Here is a 14837-nt window from a genome sequence, read left to right on the forward strand (position 1 = left end):
TCCATAGCTGTTAACTATTCTACATAACACCACTTTTTTGTGTGTATCGAGAACACCATTTAAGAACGCACCTGTCACTGAAAAGGATTATATCCTCAAGCTTTTCCACCAGAATTAGAAAGTTAGTACACACATGCACCAGTCACTTGTACAATCACAAGGAGAGGATTCTACTTTTAACAAAAAGGAACTTTATTTGATAAAGAACTTAATGCTCATTTGCCTCCTGATAATCAGATGCATTTGACACTGGACAATTCATTCAGAAGGTTGTATTTTTTGATGCAAAAAGAGGTGATAATGTTAGAATGAGGTAGTAATGAATTTTGTGAAAGTCACCTGTAGCTTACTGCAACTTTTTGAAAAACTTAAGTATTTTATAGCTAAAAGAAGACCTCATTGGTCATACACCATTTTGAATTTAGGGTAGTTTTGGAAAAGAGCAACAATAGATTATGTACTATAAGAAGCTGAACTAGGTCAGTGTGGATGAACCGAGTATGGGACTGAAAGACATGTGAAGCAATCTTTCTGCTGTACATAGCACTAGCATCTCAGCTGGAGGTGTTGGTCCACCACTGTACTTGTCTGGCTGCAACACAGTTTTCTTTACAGCAGTCTGCATGGTGCTGCGTTTTGGATTTATGACTAAAACAGTGTTGATAACACACCAATATTTTAGCTACTTCTGAGTGCCAAGATTTTCTGTTTCTTACACTGCCCTCTCCTGACAGTGATTAGGCTTAGGGTAGGCAAAATTGTGGGCAACACAAACTAGCCAGGACAGCTGACCAGAACTGGCCTGAGGGATATTTCATATTGTATGATATAATGCTCAAGAATAAAAACCAAAGGCTCTGTTTCTCAGAGACTGGCTGAGATTGAATTTTTTTGTAGGAAGTTGTGAGTGGCTGCCTTTCTATCACTTGTCACCCGTCTCTTTCCTCAATTTTTAAAACTATCTCAGGCCCTGAGTTTTATCTTGTTCTGGCTCTTCTGGTTCTTCCCCCCATCCTGCTGGACAGAGGCACTGAGTGAGCAACTCGGTGGGTATTCAGTTGCAACTGATCTCAAGCCACCATGACTACCCTTCAATAAATGAATGCAGTAATCCAAGGTGAAAGATGCAAGAACTCACATGTGTCCAGAAATGTGAGCTATAAGCCAAACTTGAAAAGACCTAAGTTCTTTGAAGTAGCAAAAACTGAAAAACTTAGTCAAATACATAGCAGACTACAGTAACCAAGACAATGACGTCTCCAGCAGCTCTGTAGAGGACAGAAAATAGAAGCTGTGTGCAAACTGAAGAAGATTCCTAGTAGGTAGTAGAGAGGAAAGATGATGATAGTACAAATACCAAAGCACTGCAAGAGATTGCTCTGAAGAGCTCGTGATATACCAGGAGCCTTTAGAACAGGTTACAGTGACATCTGCCAAGAGTACCAATAGCTTGGCTTGCTTTGGACTAGCAAATCTATTCCAGCCTTACTTCTTATATTTCATGGCAGACAGAAGTTAGCCATTTCTCTGATCAAATACTTCAAAAAACCCTGCAAGTACTTTAATTAAGAAGTCTCAACAATATAATTAGTGCTGTGTAATCAATTACAACAGACTGTATGTTGTAGAACATACAGTGCAAAACACTGTCTTTCTCATAATATAAAGAGTAGTTAATTCAAGTTAAGGAACCCAAAATCTAGAGGAATAGTATCTATACAAACAAGTGTAACTGCTTTAGTAAAAAGTCAGTGTTGAGCAAAGTTACCTCCTCTACATTGGAAGCAGTTTTGGCAGACGTTTCCATAAAGATAAGTCCATGTTCTCGTGCAAATGCTTCACCCTCCTCTTTCTTAACTTCTCGTCTAGATTCTAAATCACTAAGATAAAAGAAAAAAAGAGAAGTTAAATTGCATGGTCTAATATGTCCATATAAAGATTATTCTTCACAGACATGCTTATAAGCTTGAGAAGCCAAGAGTCCCCATCAGAGCATGGGTACATAACTTGTCAAGCCCTGCACTTACAGCATATAGAACAGTCACAGGCACCACACTTACTTGAGCTATACATCCTAGCTGACATAAATCTTATCAAAGACTTAATGAAATAGCTTTCTACAGGATGAGTGTGTATTTATCTAGGTATTCCTTCAGTACTCACTTTAGACATTGTATTTTCACTACATATCACCCTCTTCTATTATAATATTATCTACCAATTCAATACTATAAAGCTGAGCTGATAAAGGAGCTTTGTAAATTATTAATATTAAACATAATTTTAAAAATAAAGTTTGTTTTTTCTATTCAGTAGCAAAACTTCATACAGTCAATTTCTCTTCTGATAAAAACTTAAAAGCAGAAATAAGTTCTTTTGAACTACATTAGCTGCTTCCTCCCAGTAAGCTGCTATTTAGGTTGTGAAACTTCTTGCCCTCCAGCAGTAACAAAAATTGAAGAAACTGTTAGACAAGTTCTTGGTTCCTGCTTTCCAAGTCCATTTAATTCAAAGTTAAATATTACCCAAAAAAGCAGAAAAAAAACCCTCTTGGACTAGACAACTAGAGACAAATCCATTTCTCTAAGTCATATAGACACAAGTATTTAACCCTTACTTTTTAAAGATTATTTAAGAACAAGGAATTCACAATTTGTCCTTCTTTCTAAGTATATTGCATCTTGAGCAATAAAAATGATATATTTATTATTGATGTATAAGTGCAAGATTTATATTTCAATGAATTTTCATCTAAGTTGTACATGCATAAGTATCTTCTTAGATACAAATTTTTAACTAAACAGCATACAAATAGATATATTTAATTTGCAGTCAGTATACAAATTAGAAGTATCATACTAGAGTTCAGTGTTTGCCAACTTTGTAATTATATATATATTAAAAATAAGTCATACTCACTGTGGCATCTATTTTGCAGGAAAGAAGGTTTTTGTAATTTTTAACTAAATGCTAGCTTAAATGAGTTACAGAGTCTATACAATTCAACACATTATTTAAATATTAAAAAAAAATTGAAGATAAGGATATGAGATATATCTTCTCAAAACAATTTTGAAGTTTATGGCCACTATATTTAAGCTCTCCCAGTATTAGCTGACACTATTTTTTCAACCTGAGGAATGTCTTTATTTGCTACTACCATGCTACTCTCGAAAAATACCTTATTTAAAACCTTGATTCATTTCAGTGTTATCCCCATGACAGAACATAAACAAGTAACTTTTTACTTGAAACAATGCAGTTTTATCAAAAACTGCAATGACAGCTCAATCAAAACTCAATACTGATACCTAAATACAGTCTTAAAGATCTTTAACTGCTTCTACTAACCACAGTTGTCTTCCTCTCTCCATTCCAATAATTCGAAGCATTTGGTCTTACTAGATCAATATAGCTATGCTTTGTTCTGGAAAGAAGATTAGGTACAGTATTTGTAATGTTTTAACACTAGTATTTGTAATGTTTTCAACAAACAGCCATTATATTTCAAATTAAATTCTCAACACTCTTCAAATCCAGCAATAAGTCAGTACTACAAACTTATGTCAAGTGCACTTTTGGGCGTCGTAAGAGCAGTATTTATTTCTTCAAAACTACTATGCTAGCATACACATTCTTCCTTCCATCCATCTCTAGTAGTAGACCCTACAAGAAGAACTCATTCAGGATAATGCAACAAAATTGAAGGAGTTTTCTTCTTATCCTCCTTGAAAATAATAACCTTTAAAAAGGTAAAAGTTTTAACTCTTAACAATTTTAGTTCACATGACACCTTAATCTGTAACAATTTACTGTGCAAATTTTAAGTATATTGTTTGAATAAAACATAGTTGTAACTGGGAATTACTGGGCTAGCTGCAAATAGCAAATCAGTCGGCATCAGCAGAATTCAAGACATGAAAATTTAGTTTAACAGCTAAGAATAATCAGAAAGAGTTACAGATGTCAATTAAGTATGCAAATTTATCTCAAGTAAACAGTATACTTTACTGTTTCTCTCAGTGCCATATTTTTACTCACACAAGTATAAAAACAGTTGGTCAGGGCTATCACGGGTTTACCAAAGCTTCATTTAATAAAACAAGACTACATTTTTTATATTAATTTGTCAAGATTATGCCTAACACATTCCTCAATTAAAAAGAAAGTTGTTAGTCATTTACCAGATAATGTAAAAAAACACTGAAAAACTTGACACTTGCTTAATATGTACCATAGTTTTCAGGAGGAGGTAGAGGGTGATAGGACAGTGGGGGAAAACAGAAGGGAGAAGAGGGGAAGAAGAAGAAAATAAGAGTTCAACAGGCCTGAATAGCAAACCTGGACTCACTATCACAAAGCTGCCTCTCACCAACATCTAAGAAATGATCTGTCTGCTCATGAAATTTTCAGGGGCATGCATACACACCATTATTTCAACTGGCATCTTTCTGAAGATCATCAACTGACATCATCTTCAAAAATTGCCGAGGCATGGAGACAAATTCAAGTCAATTACACAAAGGCCCATAATTAATGGGTTATTAAATTCTAAGGTGATGCTTTTGATATTTTGAAAAAATTCTGCATTCAGAAAAAAACCAACTCTAGATATGATACTATAATTCACTGGAACAAGAACCAGAAGAATTACAGAATGTATTCACTCATATGTTTTCATTAGGACTTTTACTACAAAGTCTCAGCATCAACAGTGAATAATTTTAGAATTTTAGACAGTGTAGCTGATGAGAAGATCAAGTATGGAATTGATTACAAATTGGGTAATACTTTCACAACTTTTACCTGTAATTTCATCACCCAGTGAATTTACCAGGAAACAGTGAAAATGCATTCTCTGACCCTTATCCCAGCTAAGAGGTACAGAATATGGAAGAGAGCTTGTAAATCAGAAATGTTTCCATCATTGAGGTATGCACTTCTTACATTTGAGAGAAGTCTTCAATGTGAGACCTGTACTACAGGTTTTTTTTTTAAAATGACATTTTCTCTGATGTGATACTTAACAAAAAACTTCAAAGCACTTTAGAACACCTCAAATTAGGAATCATATTCTCTTTATAAGGAACAGATCTGGGCGTTTCTAATTGGTGATTCCAGAAACAAAAAACCATAATGAGAAAATTCATATAATCCACTGCTTCATGCATTTGTAATCAATCCCTTGGAATAAAATTATCTCCTAAAACAGATATTCGGAACGTAACATAGTTGATCCATGTGCTGCACATTGTTTTAGTCTAAGTAGAACAGGAAAGGTTTTAGGCTCACCACAGAACTATGCACAGTGACAGAAGGGAATTTAAAGTTAACATATTGCCTACAAGTAAGAAAACCCAAAAGCTGAAATACAGAGAAGTCAAGTCTTTCCCTCTTACAAAACAGCAGCTAATAAAATTTTACCTTTTGTTTCCAATAAGCATTATAACCATGTTGGAATTGGAATGCTGACGAGCATCTTCTAACCAAGTTGTCAAGTGATTGAAAGTGTCCCTCCTAAGTATAGAAGAGAATGAACATTAAAAGCAGTATTTTAAGAAATTCTTCCCCTGTTAGTCCACTTCTCTACTTGAATAACCAACTCATTTATTAGTGCACATGCTCTAGAGATAAAAGCTAGTAATCCCTTTGTGAGAGGGAGAAAGGGTGAACAAAAATTTAGCAAACAAGGAGTGTTAATGAACTCTGCCTAAAAAGTAATTGAAACATGTTTGCTACAAAGAGTAAAGAGGATTCTTAGAGCTGTAAGAATCTGTAATTTTATATACATATAAAAACTGAACAGAATTTTAAAAGTACCCATCAGCTTCAACCAAGACAAACAATAGTACAAATAAACACATACTCATAGTAATATTTGTTTTACTGAAAGCAGAAAATGGTTGATAATTTTTATATGAGTTCATAAACTGAGTAATAAATTTAGCAGTAAAATCTTTTAAAGGTGAGGTACATGAATGTGACCCATTACAGTTTTTACAGAAGGTGTAAACTAAGTAATAAATCCTGTGCTTATAGAGTGGTTCTAAGATATTGTATTTTGTTTATGAATCAAAAATTCCTTTACTGGAAATCTGGAAGAAAGAATACATTACTTCCTGATATTTAAATGTAAAAAGGGAACAAAAGGAAAAATATCTAGTAAATCTCTAGCACAAATTGTAGCCCAATTGAACAACAAGATCCAAGACCCACAAAGGGAGGCACACAACTTAATTGGACTTCGGAGCCTGAACATTTTCATAAACCAGCCAGACTACTCACAGTTTTACAGATAAACTGTGTATAGATACTTTATTTAATACAGAAGGGAAACTAGTAACTTCTGAACAGCTACTAAAAAGTATCAGATTAAGACCTATATTTTCCAAACCTCAGAAACACAGCAATGGCCCAAGTTTCCTGGTATTCTCTATGCAACCGATCTACTATGTTTTACTATTCCACCCCTTTGCAGACTAGGACTTCAGTAAAGGTAATCTGTTTTAATTAAAGAAAAAATATCCCTTATGATAATAAAACACTAGAGAGGAATTAATGAAATATTTTCAGGTATTTCACAATAAAGATAATCCAGAGGTCAATGGTCAATAGTTTATAAAAATATTTTATTTCATTCTTCCTAAGATTTTATGCATGCTTTCTCAACTATCATACAGACAAAACTGGAAGTATATAGGTTACATATGCTATATCTTGACTTAGAGCTCTTAAAAAAAGTTGACACAATGTTAGATTACCAGTATCTATACAAAAAACCAAGCTAGATGAGACACTTTGCACTACTGTACACCATGGCACAAGTCTACAAAGACGTATCATTATAATCCATTTGGTATTCTCACCTTGTAATGTCATACACTAGCAAAGCCCCTGCGGCCCCTCTGTAGTATGATCTTGTGATGGAACGGAAGGACTCCTGTCCTGCCTGTAGAACACAAAGTTTCATTACTTTATATCTAATACTTATTTTTGGTTCCTGAAAACCATGAACTTAGAATTACAGGATCATAGAATTCTAGTTTTGAGAGATGGGGATAAGGAAGAGTAGGGATGGAAATCAGAAAGGGGACAACTGGGGACAAAGTCTCAAACAGTAGCAAGAGAAGGCACATAGGGAGAAGACACCAACTACAACACAGTGCTGTTAAAAAAGAAAAAAAAAAAATCGGAACAAGACCTCCAAACCTTTTTTGGCAAACCCTGACAACCCAATTTACTGAATGGCTTCACAATACATGAATCATTATTAGAGCACAGAATGGACTCCTAGCAACTAAGCTCTGAAGACAAATTTGAAAGGAAGCAAATAACCCAGAGCTTCACATTTGAATTCAATAACCCACTCCCTGGGGCAGCTGTTGACACTAGAATAAATAAAGTCCATTGTAAATAAATGATGAATGACATCTTTACGCCCACCATCTGCTGGTGTAAAGGTTGTTGGAAGGCCAAGGATGCAGATTCTATCCGTTATATCATAAACTGCAGCCAGCTTTCAACAGCCTTCAGATGGAATTCTTTCAGTAATCATTTTATTAAGAAAAAACAGAAAATGGTTGTGAATTAAATTTTACACAATTCTGCTCCACAGTTAATCAATTTCCTCTGTACTTGATAAATAATGCTTGTCAAAGCAGCTACAGGATGCAAGAGTCATCTTCATATACGCTGTGAAAAACTTCAGAGTCAACATGTATTAGATAGTTCTCACAAAAAAGTATTCTGTAAAACTCTCAGCACTTAAAAGAATGTGCTCAAAAGAATACAGTGCCGAAAAATAAATATTCATGGTTGCAGATCTTCAGCTCCTCATGTTTTTCAGAAGAGCTATCTAGCACTTGACACTTGCTAGAAGAAATATTTACTTCTAATATTTAGCAATAACAGATGCCTTAGCATAATTCAAAGATAACACAGAACATGTTTAAGAAATATGAATGCTGAAAAAATCCCTATGTGCAGTAAATCTGTAGAACTATAGGAAATTGCCCTGATTTAAAAAACATTAAACATAAGAATGAAATATTTACTAAATACAAGGTACCCTTCAGGCATGCCTACAAAATTAGTATATGGACTTTTTCCTCTCACAGTTATCGTACTTTTCTTAATACTAGATCTTGAATTCAAAGAGAGCTTGATCTAGATACTGTCAACTCAACAAGAACAGTGACACAAGTTTAGATTGTTCAGTCTTCAGAAATCACCCTTATCTTCCAGAATAAACAGTAACTTCTATTTAAGAAAACACTATCTTAGCCATTCCGGTGGAAACAATTATAAATACAGTAAAACACTTTCAACATCATTAGAATACACTCATATATGCCCTTGGCCAAGAGTTCAAGTACATCTTCATGTAAACCTCGGTAACATCTTTACGTAAACTTTGTTAATAGAATACAGACAACCAGCAGAATACACCAAGAAAGAACAAAAAACAAATAACCAACAGTTTTTTAGCACAATACCTGGAAGAATAATTTCCTACAGAGAAATTCAAATAAGCTTTACTACTTTTTCTTGGTGTGGTGACTAGCTCAAGTGGATGGTAGATAAATGAAACATTTTCCTGCTAAACTGACAACTTACCAGGGTATTCCATACATTGCCTAAAATCATACATGACCTGGACTTCACCTAACACATTAAGATTGCCTGTTACACCTTCATAAATTCCACCCTGACATGAAATTGTTCATCTCCCTGAGTAAATTAATCGTGATCAAGCAACACTGTCAGAGGTTCCAACAGATTTTACAAAAAAACATGAATTGGGAATTCTTAAGAGAATCACTTACTTTCAAAAGTTCAGTATATATAAATCCTAAAAGTACTGTAATAATTTTAATTGCATCTCACTTGACAATGGAGCTTCCCTAAGGAAAGGGTGGAAAAAGGTACCTTCTTTGGTGAAGGGATCACATTCTCCACAGAGCAATAATTAATTTATGCTTACATATACCAATGGACAACACAAATTCAACTCCCTTTCATTCTAAGCAAAATAAAACTGTGTTTCTATAAAGAAGCTCCATGATACTAATGCTTATTTTATCTATGATGTAAAAATGTATTATATAATAAAAACACATTATATTTAAAATTTACTGGCTACTTTAACAGTATTATTCTGAATGAGATTTAGAAGGTCAATATAGGATTAATATATAAGGTCGAACATAGGGTTAGGCACGAAGAATACATCCCACTGCTTTTTTTTTTTGCATCGTTACTTTACTTCATCTGACAGTTTCCTCTCTGTGTGCTTCCCTTTTTTCCAAGAGGACAAGCTATTTCAAAAGTCAAAATAAGTCAAAACCGAAAGAATGTGGCTACTAGCCAAAATTTATTTTAAAAAATCCCAAGTGTGCTATAATTGTACTTTATCAGTCTTACAAAGTAGGACCTACCCAAGCTTAGCTGCTTGTTACAAGGAGCAACAGATAGAAGCAGCAGTATAGAAGCTCAGTATGAATTAAAATCAGCCTCAATACCAGAGAAAGGCCCTTTATCTTAAGTATAATTTTGTTATTACCATCTCTTTCACGTTCCTGCAAAATCCAGCACTTACTTGTTTTTATCTCTCTTCCATATTAAAAAGCTTTTTTTCACAGAACAGTTGAGATGAGAAAGGGACCTCTGGAGGTCCCCTATTCCAACCTCCCTGGCTCAAGTAAAGCCATTCAAAGCAGATTGCTGAGTTCCACACCCAGATGGTGGGGGAGGCAGGGGGCTGTGGTGTCAGGAATAATAGGGGCCATAGTAAGGAAACAAATATTCAACAGGGTATTTGCCAAGACCGGATTACATCCAGTACAGGTGACACAAGCTTTTGCTCCAAGACAATCCCAGGTTATACCCGTTGTCAGAGTTACGCTGCAGTGGAAATGGGAAGATGGAGGATGTTTCTGGTAATAGCCACACCTGACAGCTACTTCACACACAAACTCCAGCTCAGACACGGGTGCCTGCAGGAACCTGTAACCACACACTGAGCAGGCCTCAACATGCCTCCTCCTCTCTCTTCAGAGAAACAGGTGCTAGGTCTGACACAAGTAGTTCACTAATCATGAAAAAATGTGAGCCTCTGATAACGAAGCAATTTTTCAAGTGCAAAGTAACATTCTTTTTTGGCTGTTTCCTACTCTGTAAGCTTTTACCATACCATAATAGTTCACAGAAACAAACAAACCTTCTGATAGGAGAGACTTGTCTGTATAGACATAGTTCTAGAAGTCATAGATCTTCAAGCAAGTACAAAAATCTTCATCCCTGCTTCAACTGCAGAGACATATATCCCATGTGCTTTTCAAAGCATACTTTGGTATAGAGACCAAAACACAGTTTGAAAATAACAATGTAAGCAGAACACGAAACACTATCAATCATCTCAGGTCACTAAGATCCATGGAGTTTTAGGACCTGCACTAGTGTTTTCACGAACATTTAAGCTATGCAACCACGTTACCATGGTATCTCTGGCATATTTAAAAAAATACTCCAGGTGTTACTATTTCCACAGGAAATATTGATGTAATTTCCAAGTATGTGGTGTAGTAGCATCAGTTGCAAAATATGCAGGCAAGCCTTTGTTTTCAAGAAGAATTACTTCCAAGTCCCTTAACTGCATATTTTTAATTCTATACAGTAAGGGAAAAAATGAAAAGAGCCATAATGCAGGATAAGAAAGTAGTTTAAAAAACAGCATCCAGAACAGTGTATAACACTAGAAAAAAAAAGTTCATTAATTTTGCTGAATTCTCTATTCTCAATGCAGAGGAATTTGTAAAATTTCTTCAAGGACCAAGTTATCTGAGAATGTCCCAGCAGGCATTCAGCGTGCAAGCTGACCAATACTTTTTATTAGGAGGGAATGTTAGAGTACACATCCACATGCAATATGAGAACTACAAACCACCTAGTTAGTAGCTCTAGATTCCCTCACTCTGAAAACAGGCATACATGTGTGGTATGTTCAAAACCGGTGTCAGAATATTTCATTCACGTTGGGAATTATTATTTACCTGTTTACACTTTCCTAAGTTACAAAGAAGACTGAAAAGACATGTAAGAAATAACCAACTCACAAGTGTCATACCACCTGTGACAGCTGCCAGCTGGGAACTACTCAACAAAGTTGATCCCTGGAATAAAATGTTCCAGAAAGAAAGAGGAGCAATACATATCTTTAAATATAGTTTTGAAAGTTATAAATACATTAACAGCCCCTTAGTCACATGTCAACTTGTTTATACAAATGCATTAATCTTTCTTGCAATCTGTCTCCAATCCAGAAAAACAAGAATTTTAAGGTGGTTTACTAGCATGTATGACAAATAGGCACAGAAGTAGTGTAAAAATAAAAAACAACCCCTGCTGTTTCCAGCAAAGACATTCCCAAACAAAAACAGAACTAAAAATTGCTTAAGAAAAAGAATCTATCACAGTATATGAAAGTCTCAGAATTTATGTGACAGATTTAGTCAAGTTACATGTTGCTTGAGAATAACCCTGCCAGCATGCAGTAAGAACTGAAATTTCAAGAGGACTAAAAATCCCCGAGGATGAAACTGTACATATGTCTAAATACAGATAATTTGTACATCTGCCTTTTCTTCTGCTGGTGTTGAATAAATGCCACTTAGATATTCAAAGCAATTCCCAACACATCACAGAAACAAAGCTTTAGCCTTCCATTATCAGAAATACACTTATAACATGAAAGAAACTGTATTTGAAACCTTTAGGTTTTAAGTAGCAACCCACACTAAAGTATGAGCTCTATTGTGCAAAAAGTGATTCCTACTCCTCCTATTTAAGGCCTTATCCTAAGCAAGCGCTTGCTCTTGTAGAAATCTTGTAATTATTGTAGAAAGCATAGATAAACTGCCAAGAAATCACAAAGCAATTCATAAAATAACATGCCAGCAATACTATAGTCAACCAAATACATTAAAGCATGACAAAGGTTTATGAACACTAAGCTAAAAGGTGTAGCAAGTTGCCTTAGCTACCTAAAGTGACATCATGGGTGTGAACAGTAACTTAAGCTACTGGCATTGAAGTTTAGATGATGGCCGAATTAATAAACAGCAACAGGAATAACTATTACACAGACAAATCTCCCAGCCTCACTCTTCAATCCATGGATCCAGAAATAAGTTAATCCTCCCACGTGGCAGCAAACACAGTCTGTGACTGATGATCAGACTAGTTTCACAAACTAAAGTTGATCCTCTCTAAGTTCTTCATGTAACCTCACAGCAGCGTAACAGAGGGCCATGAGATCAGCAATATGCATGCAGGTAACATAGTTAGAAAGATTAGTAAAAATCTAGTAAAAGAATATACCAACTGCTCACAAACATATGATTATGTTCTGACTATCAAAGCAAGTAGAAAACATTACAAAGTAAACAGGTAGTGAAGAGCTCTTGGGGGTGAACCCTAGATCCTAGCAGTTGTCAGTCACTAGGATGAATATTCATTTAATGAATAAAGAGAACTTTACTTGGTTCTAATAGATCCAAACCAATTGCAAACACAAGAAAAATATCTTTATTTCCAAGAAGTGGTAGTATATTCAGAATATCTGAAAGTGAAATATGCCTTTAACAATTATGCCTCCAGTCTTCCACAAACATGTTTTTGAATACAAGCTCTCAACTACTGGAAAATACCATCAATTCAATTAGAAAGTACACTTGTATGGAAATCCAGAAACTACTTGAAATTAGTTTATAAAAACCAATTATTTCAGATATTTAGTCTGTCTAAGCAGGACTAAAGTGCTATATTCAAACACAATAATGAATTAATGTTTCTAAAGCATGGATTTCCATGAAATAAAGCTGAAATAGATACAAAAAATATAGTATTCCAGTAAACAGAAGTTAATTTTCATACCAATTTAGAGAACACCAGCATTATTTAGTGTCATCACATATCTCTCCTACTGCAGTGTCTGACAAATAGCCTCTTTCAATTACTGCTTACTTTTCCTCATCAACAATGACTTCTTAGTAACAGCCAGTGCAATACAGAACATCCCCCTCAACAACAAAACCAAGGCCACTGACTCAGCCTGGTAACAAGCCCAGTTATCTCTCCACGACAATGTACTTTTTCTGAGGAGAAGCAATTTCTGTATGTCTTAATGTTATGCTGCTGCCACAAGACAACCAACCTTATGAACAGAGCTTATTTAAACTCAAAAAGCTTAACAGCTTCCAGAACAGTCATTTTAATCCTTACTAGCAGCTGTAAAACCACTTCTAGTTCCCTAAAAGTTGTGTGCAGCTGACACTAGCTCAAATTCCACACTTCCACAAAAGAGTTGCTTAAGGTATCATAATAGGCAATTACCAGCTAAGCAGTTCAGACAAAAGTATTTATCAGTCCATCCAACTACTGGAAGCCATTACTAAGACTAAAGACAAAAGAAAAGAAATAATCTAGATACTAAAGACACACCAACGAACAATTTGGTCCAATACCTCTTCTTTACAGACCTAAGAACACTGAAAAGGAATAGTGAAACCCAAAGACTCACAGAGCTAAACACCTGGGTGTGCCACAGCACACACAGCAGAAAGCTTGCAGAGCCCAGCAGTGGGGAGATCCAGAACAGCCTGCAGCTGGGAGAGAACAACAGGACACTATTTGCTTGTGCAGACATGAACAGCAGTAGAGCTGTGACTGCAACACATGACATTAAGAATGCAAAGATCACAATAAGTATCTTTCATGGAATATAGATTCTTGTTTGTGGAGTTTTTTTTGGAGGGGAGGGAGCTGCGGCTAGGTGTGTTTTTGTATCAGACTAGTTTTACTAGACTGCCAGCTCACAGGCCCAAATACTGGACTACAATTTCTAATAGGCATACGTGCATTCCTTAAGCATATCTTCCAGTCTGGCCTCATCCAAAAGGAATTCAGCTCATGTACTCCCACATGGAAAACAGACTACAGTAGAGAGAACTAACTTCCATAATATGCTGCTAATCCAAACTAGAACGGTAACAAAAAGGTAAAATATCATTGGGTTATCATACAAGAAGGATCAAATGGATCTCACAGACATGCAAGAGTATTAGCTTCAGTTGTCCCTGTAAGGTGCAACATATTCCTGCAGTGGCATTCTGCTGCAACTTCCATATATTCCCATTACTATGACACACCCTTCCTTGGGGCTGTAGTGATCTGCTGAAGACAACACAAAATGAGCACTGTTGCACAGAAATATCTAGCCAGAAAAACCTGAATTTTAGTGTTTGATTCTCTTAAGCAAGCAAGTTCATTGTTAAGCAATGCAAACAAGTTTTATTGAGTTCTCCACTTATGCCTCTGCTCAGGATGCATCCTGTTCAGTGATGAAGTAAAAGCAGGTGTATAAGGCCAGCACCAAATTAGAGAAGGGCTAGTTCTATGACTCAGCAAGCACCAACCGAAAACATAAATAGTTCATGTGTTTCCCTAGCAACAGGTGTAAAATGAACCTTCTCTCATCAAACAGAAGTTGCTACACCTTAATAAATACAGGGATAGCACCAGTAACAGCTACCAGTTTTGGCTAACAGAAAACAAAAAAATGCTCAATGCAGATACAGCACAGTAACCTTGGTCATTATGGATTTTTGTGTACCTTAACACTCATAAGTAAAATATCTCTTGAGAATTACCTCATCATGTTTCTTATTTCTGCTATTCCTTCACACCTTTGTACACAAGATCAAACAATACAGTGGAATTCAGATATGCTGACAAACCAAGACTGGATTAGAATACAAATATCCTATGTTTTAAAAATC

At 35.5% G+C, this 14837-nt stretch overlaps 1 protein-coding gene across 1 annotated transcript in view; it reads right to left on the reverse strand.

Annotated features, from left to right (window-relative positions):
- Positions 1–14837, reverse strand: part of RAB2A (RAB2A, member RAS oncogene family) — a 43015-nt gene that overhangs the window by 10662 nt on the left and 17516 nt on the right. Inside the window, exons 4-6 of the mRNA XM_005517131.3 lie at positions 6867–6949; positions 5425–5517; positions 1769–1880 (exon numbers count right to left, since the gene is read on the reverse strand). Coding sequence (XP_005517188.1) covers positions 1769–1880; positions 5425–5517; positions 6867–6949 — 288 coding nt within the window. The remainder of the gene's footprint in view (positions 1–1768; positions 1881–5424; positions 5518–6866; positions 6950–14837) is intronic.

The sequence above is a fragment of the Pseudopodoces humilis genome, chromosome 1 (assembly GCF_049639895.1).
Source record: "Pseudopodoces humilis isolate 2021_Gansu_Grassland_sample_001 chromosome 1, ASM4963989v1, whole genome shotgun sequence".
In the NCBI taxonomy this organism is placed as follows: domain Eukaryota; kingdom Metazoa; phylum Chordata; class Aves; order Passeriformes; family Paridae; genus Pseudopodoces; species Pseudopodoces humilis.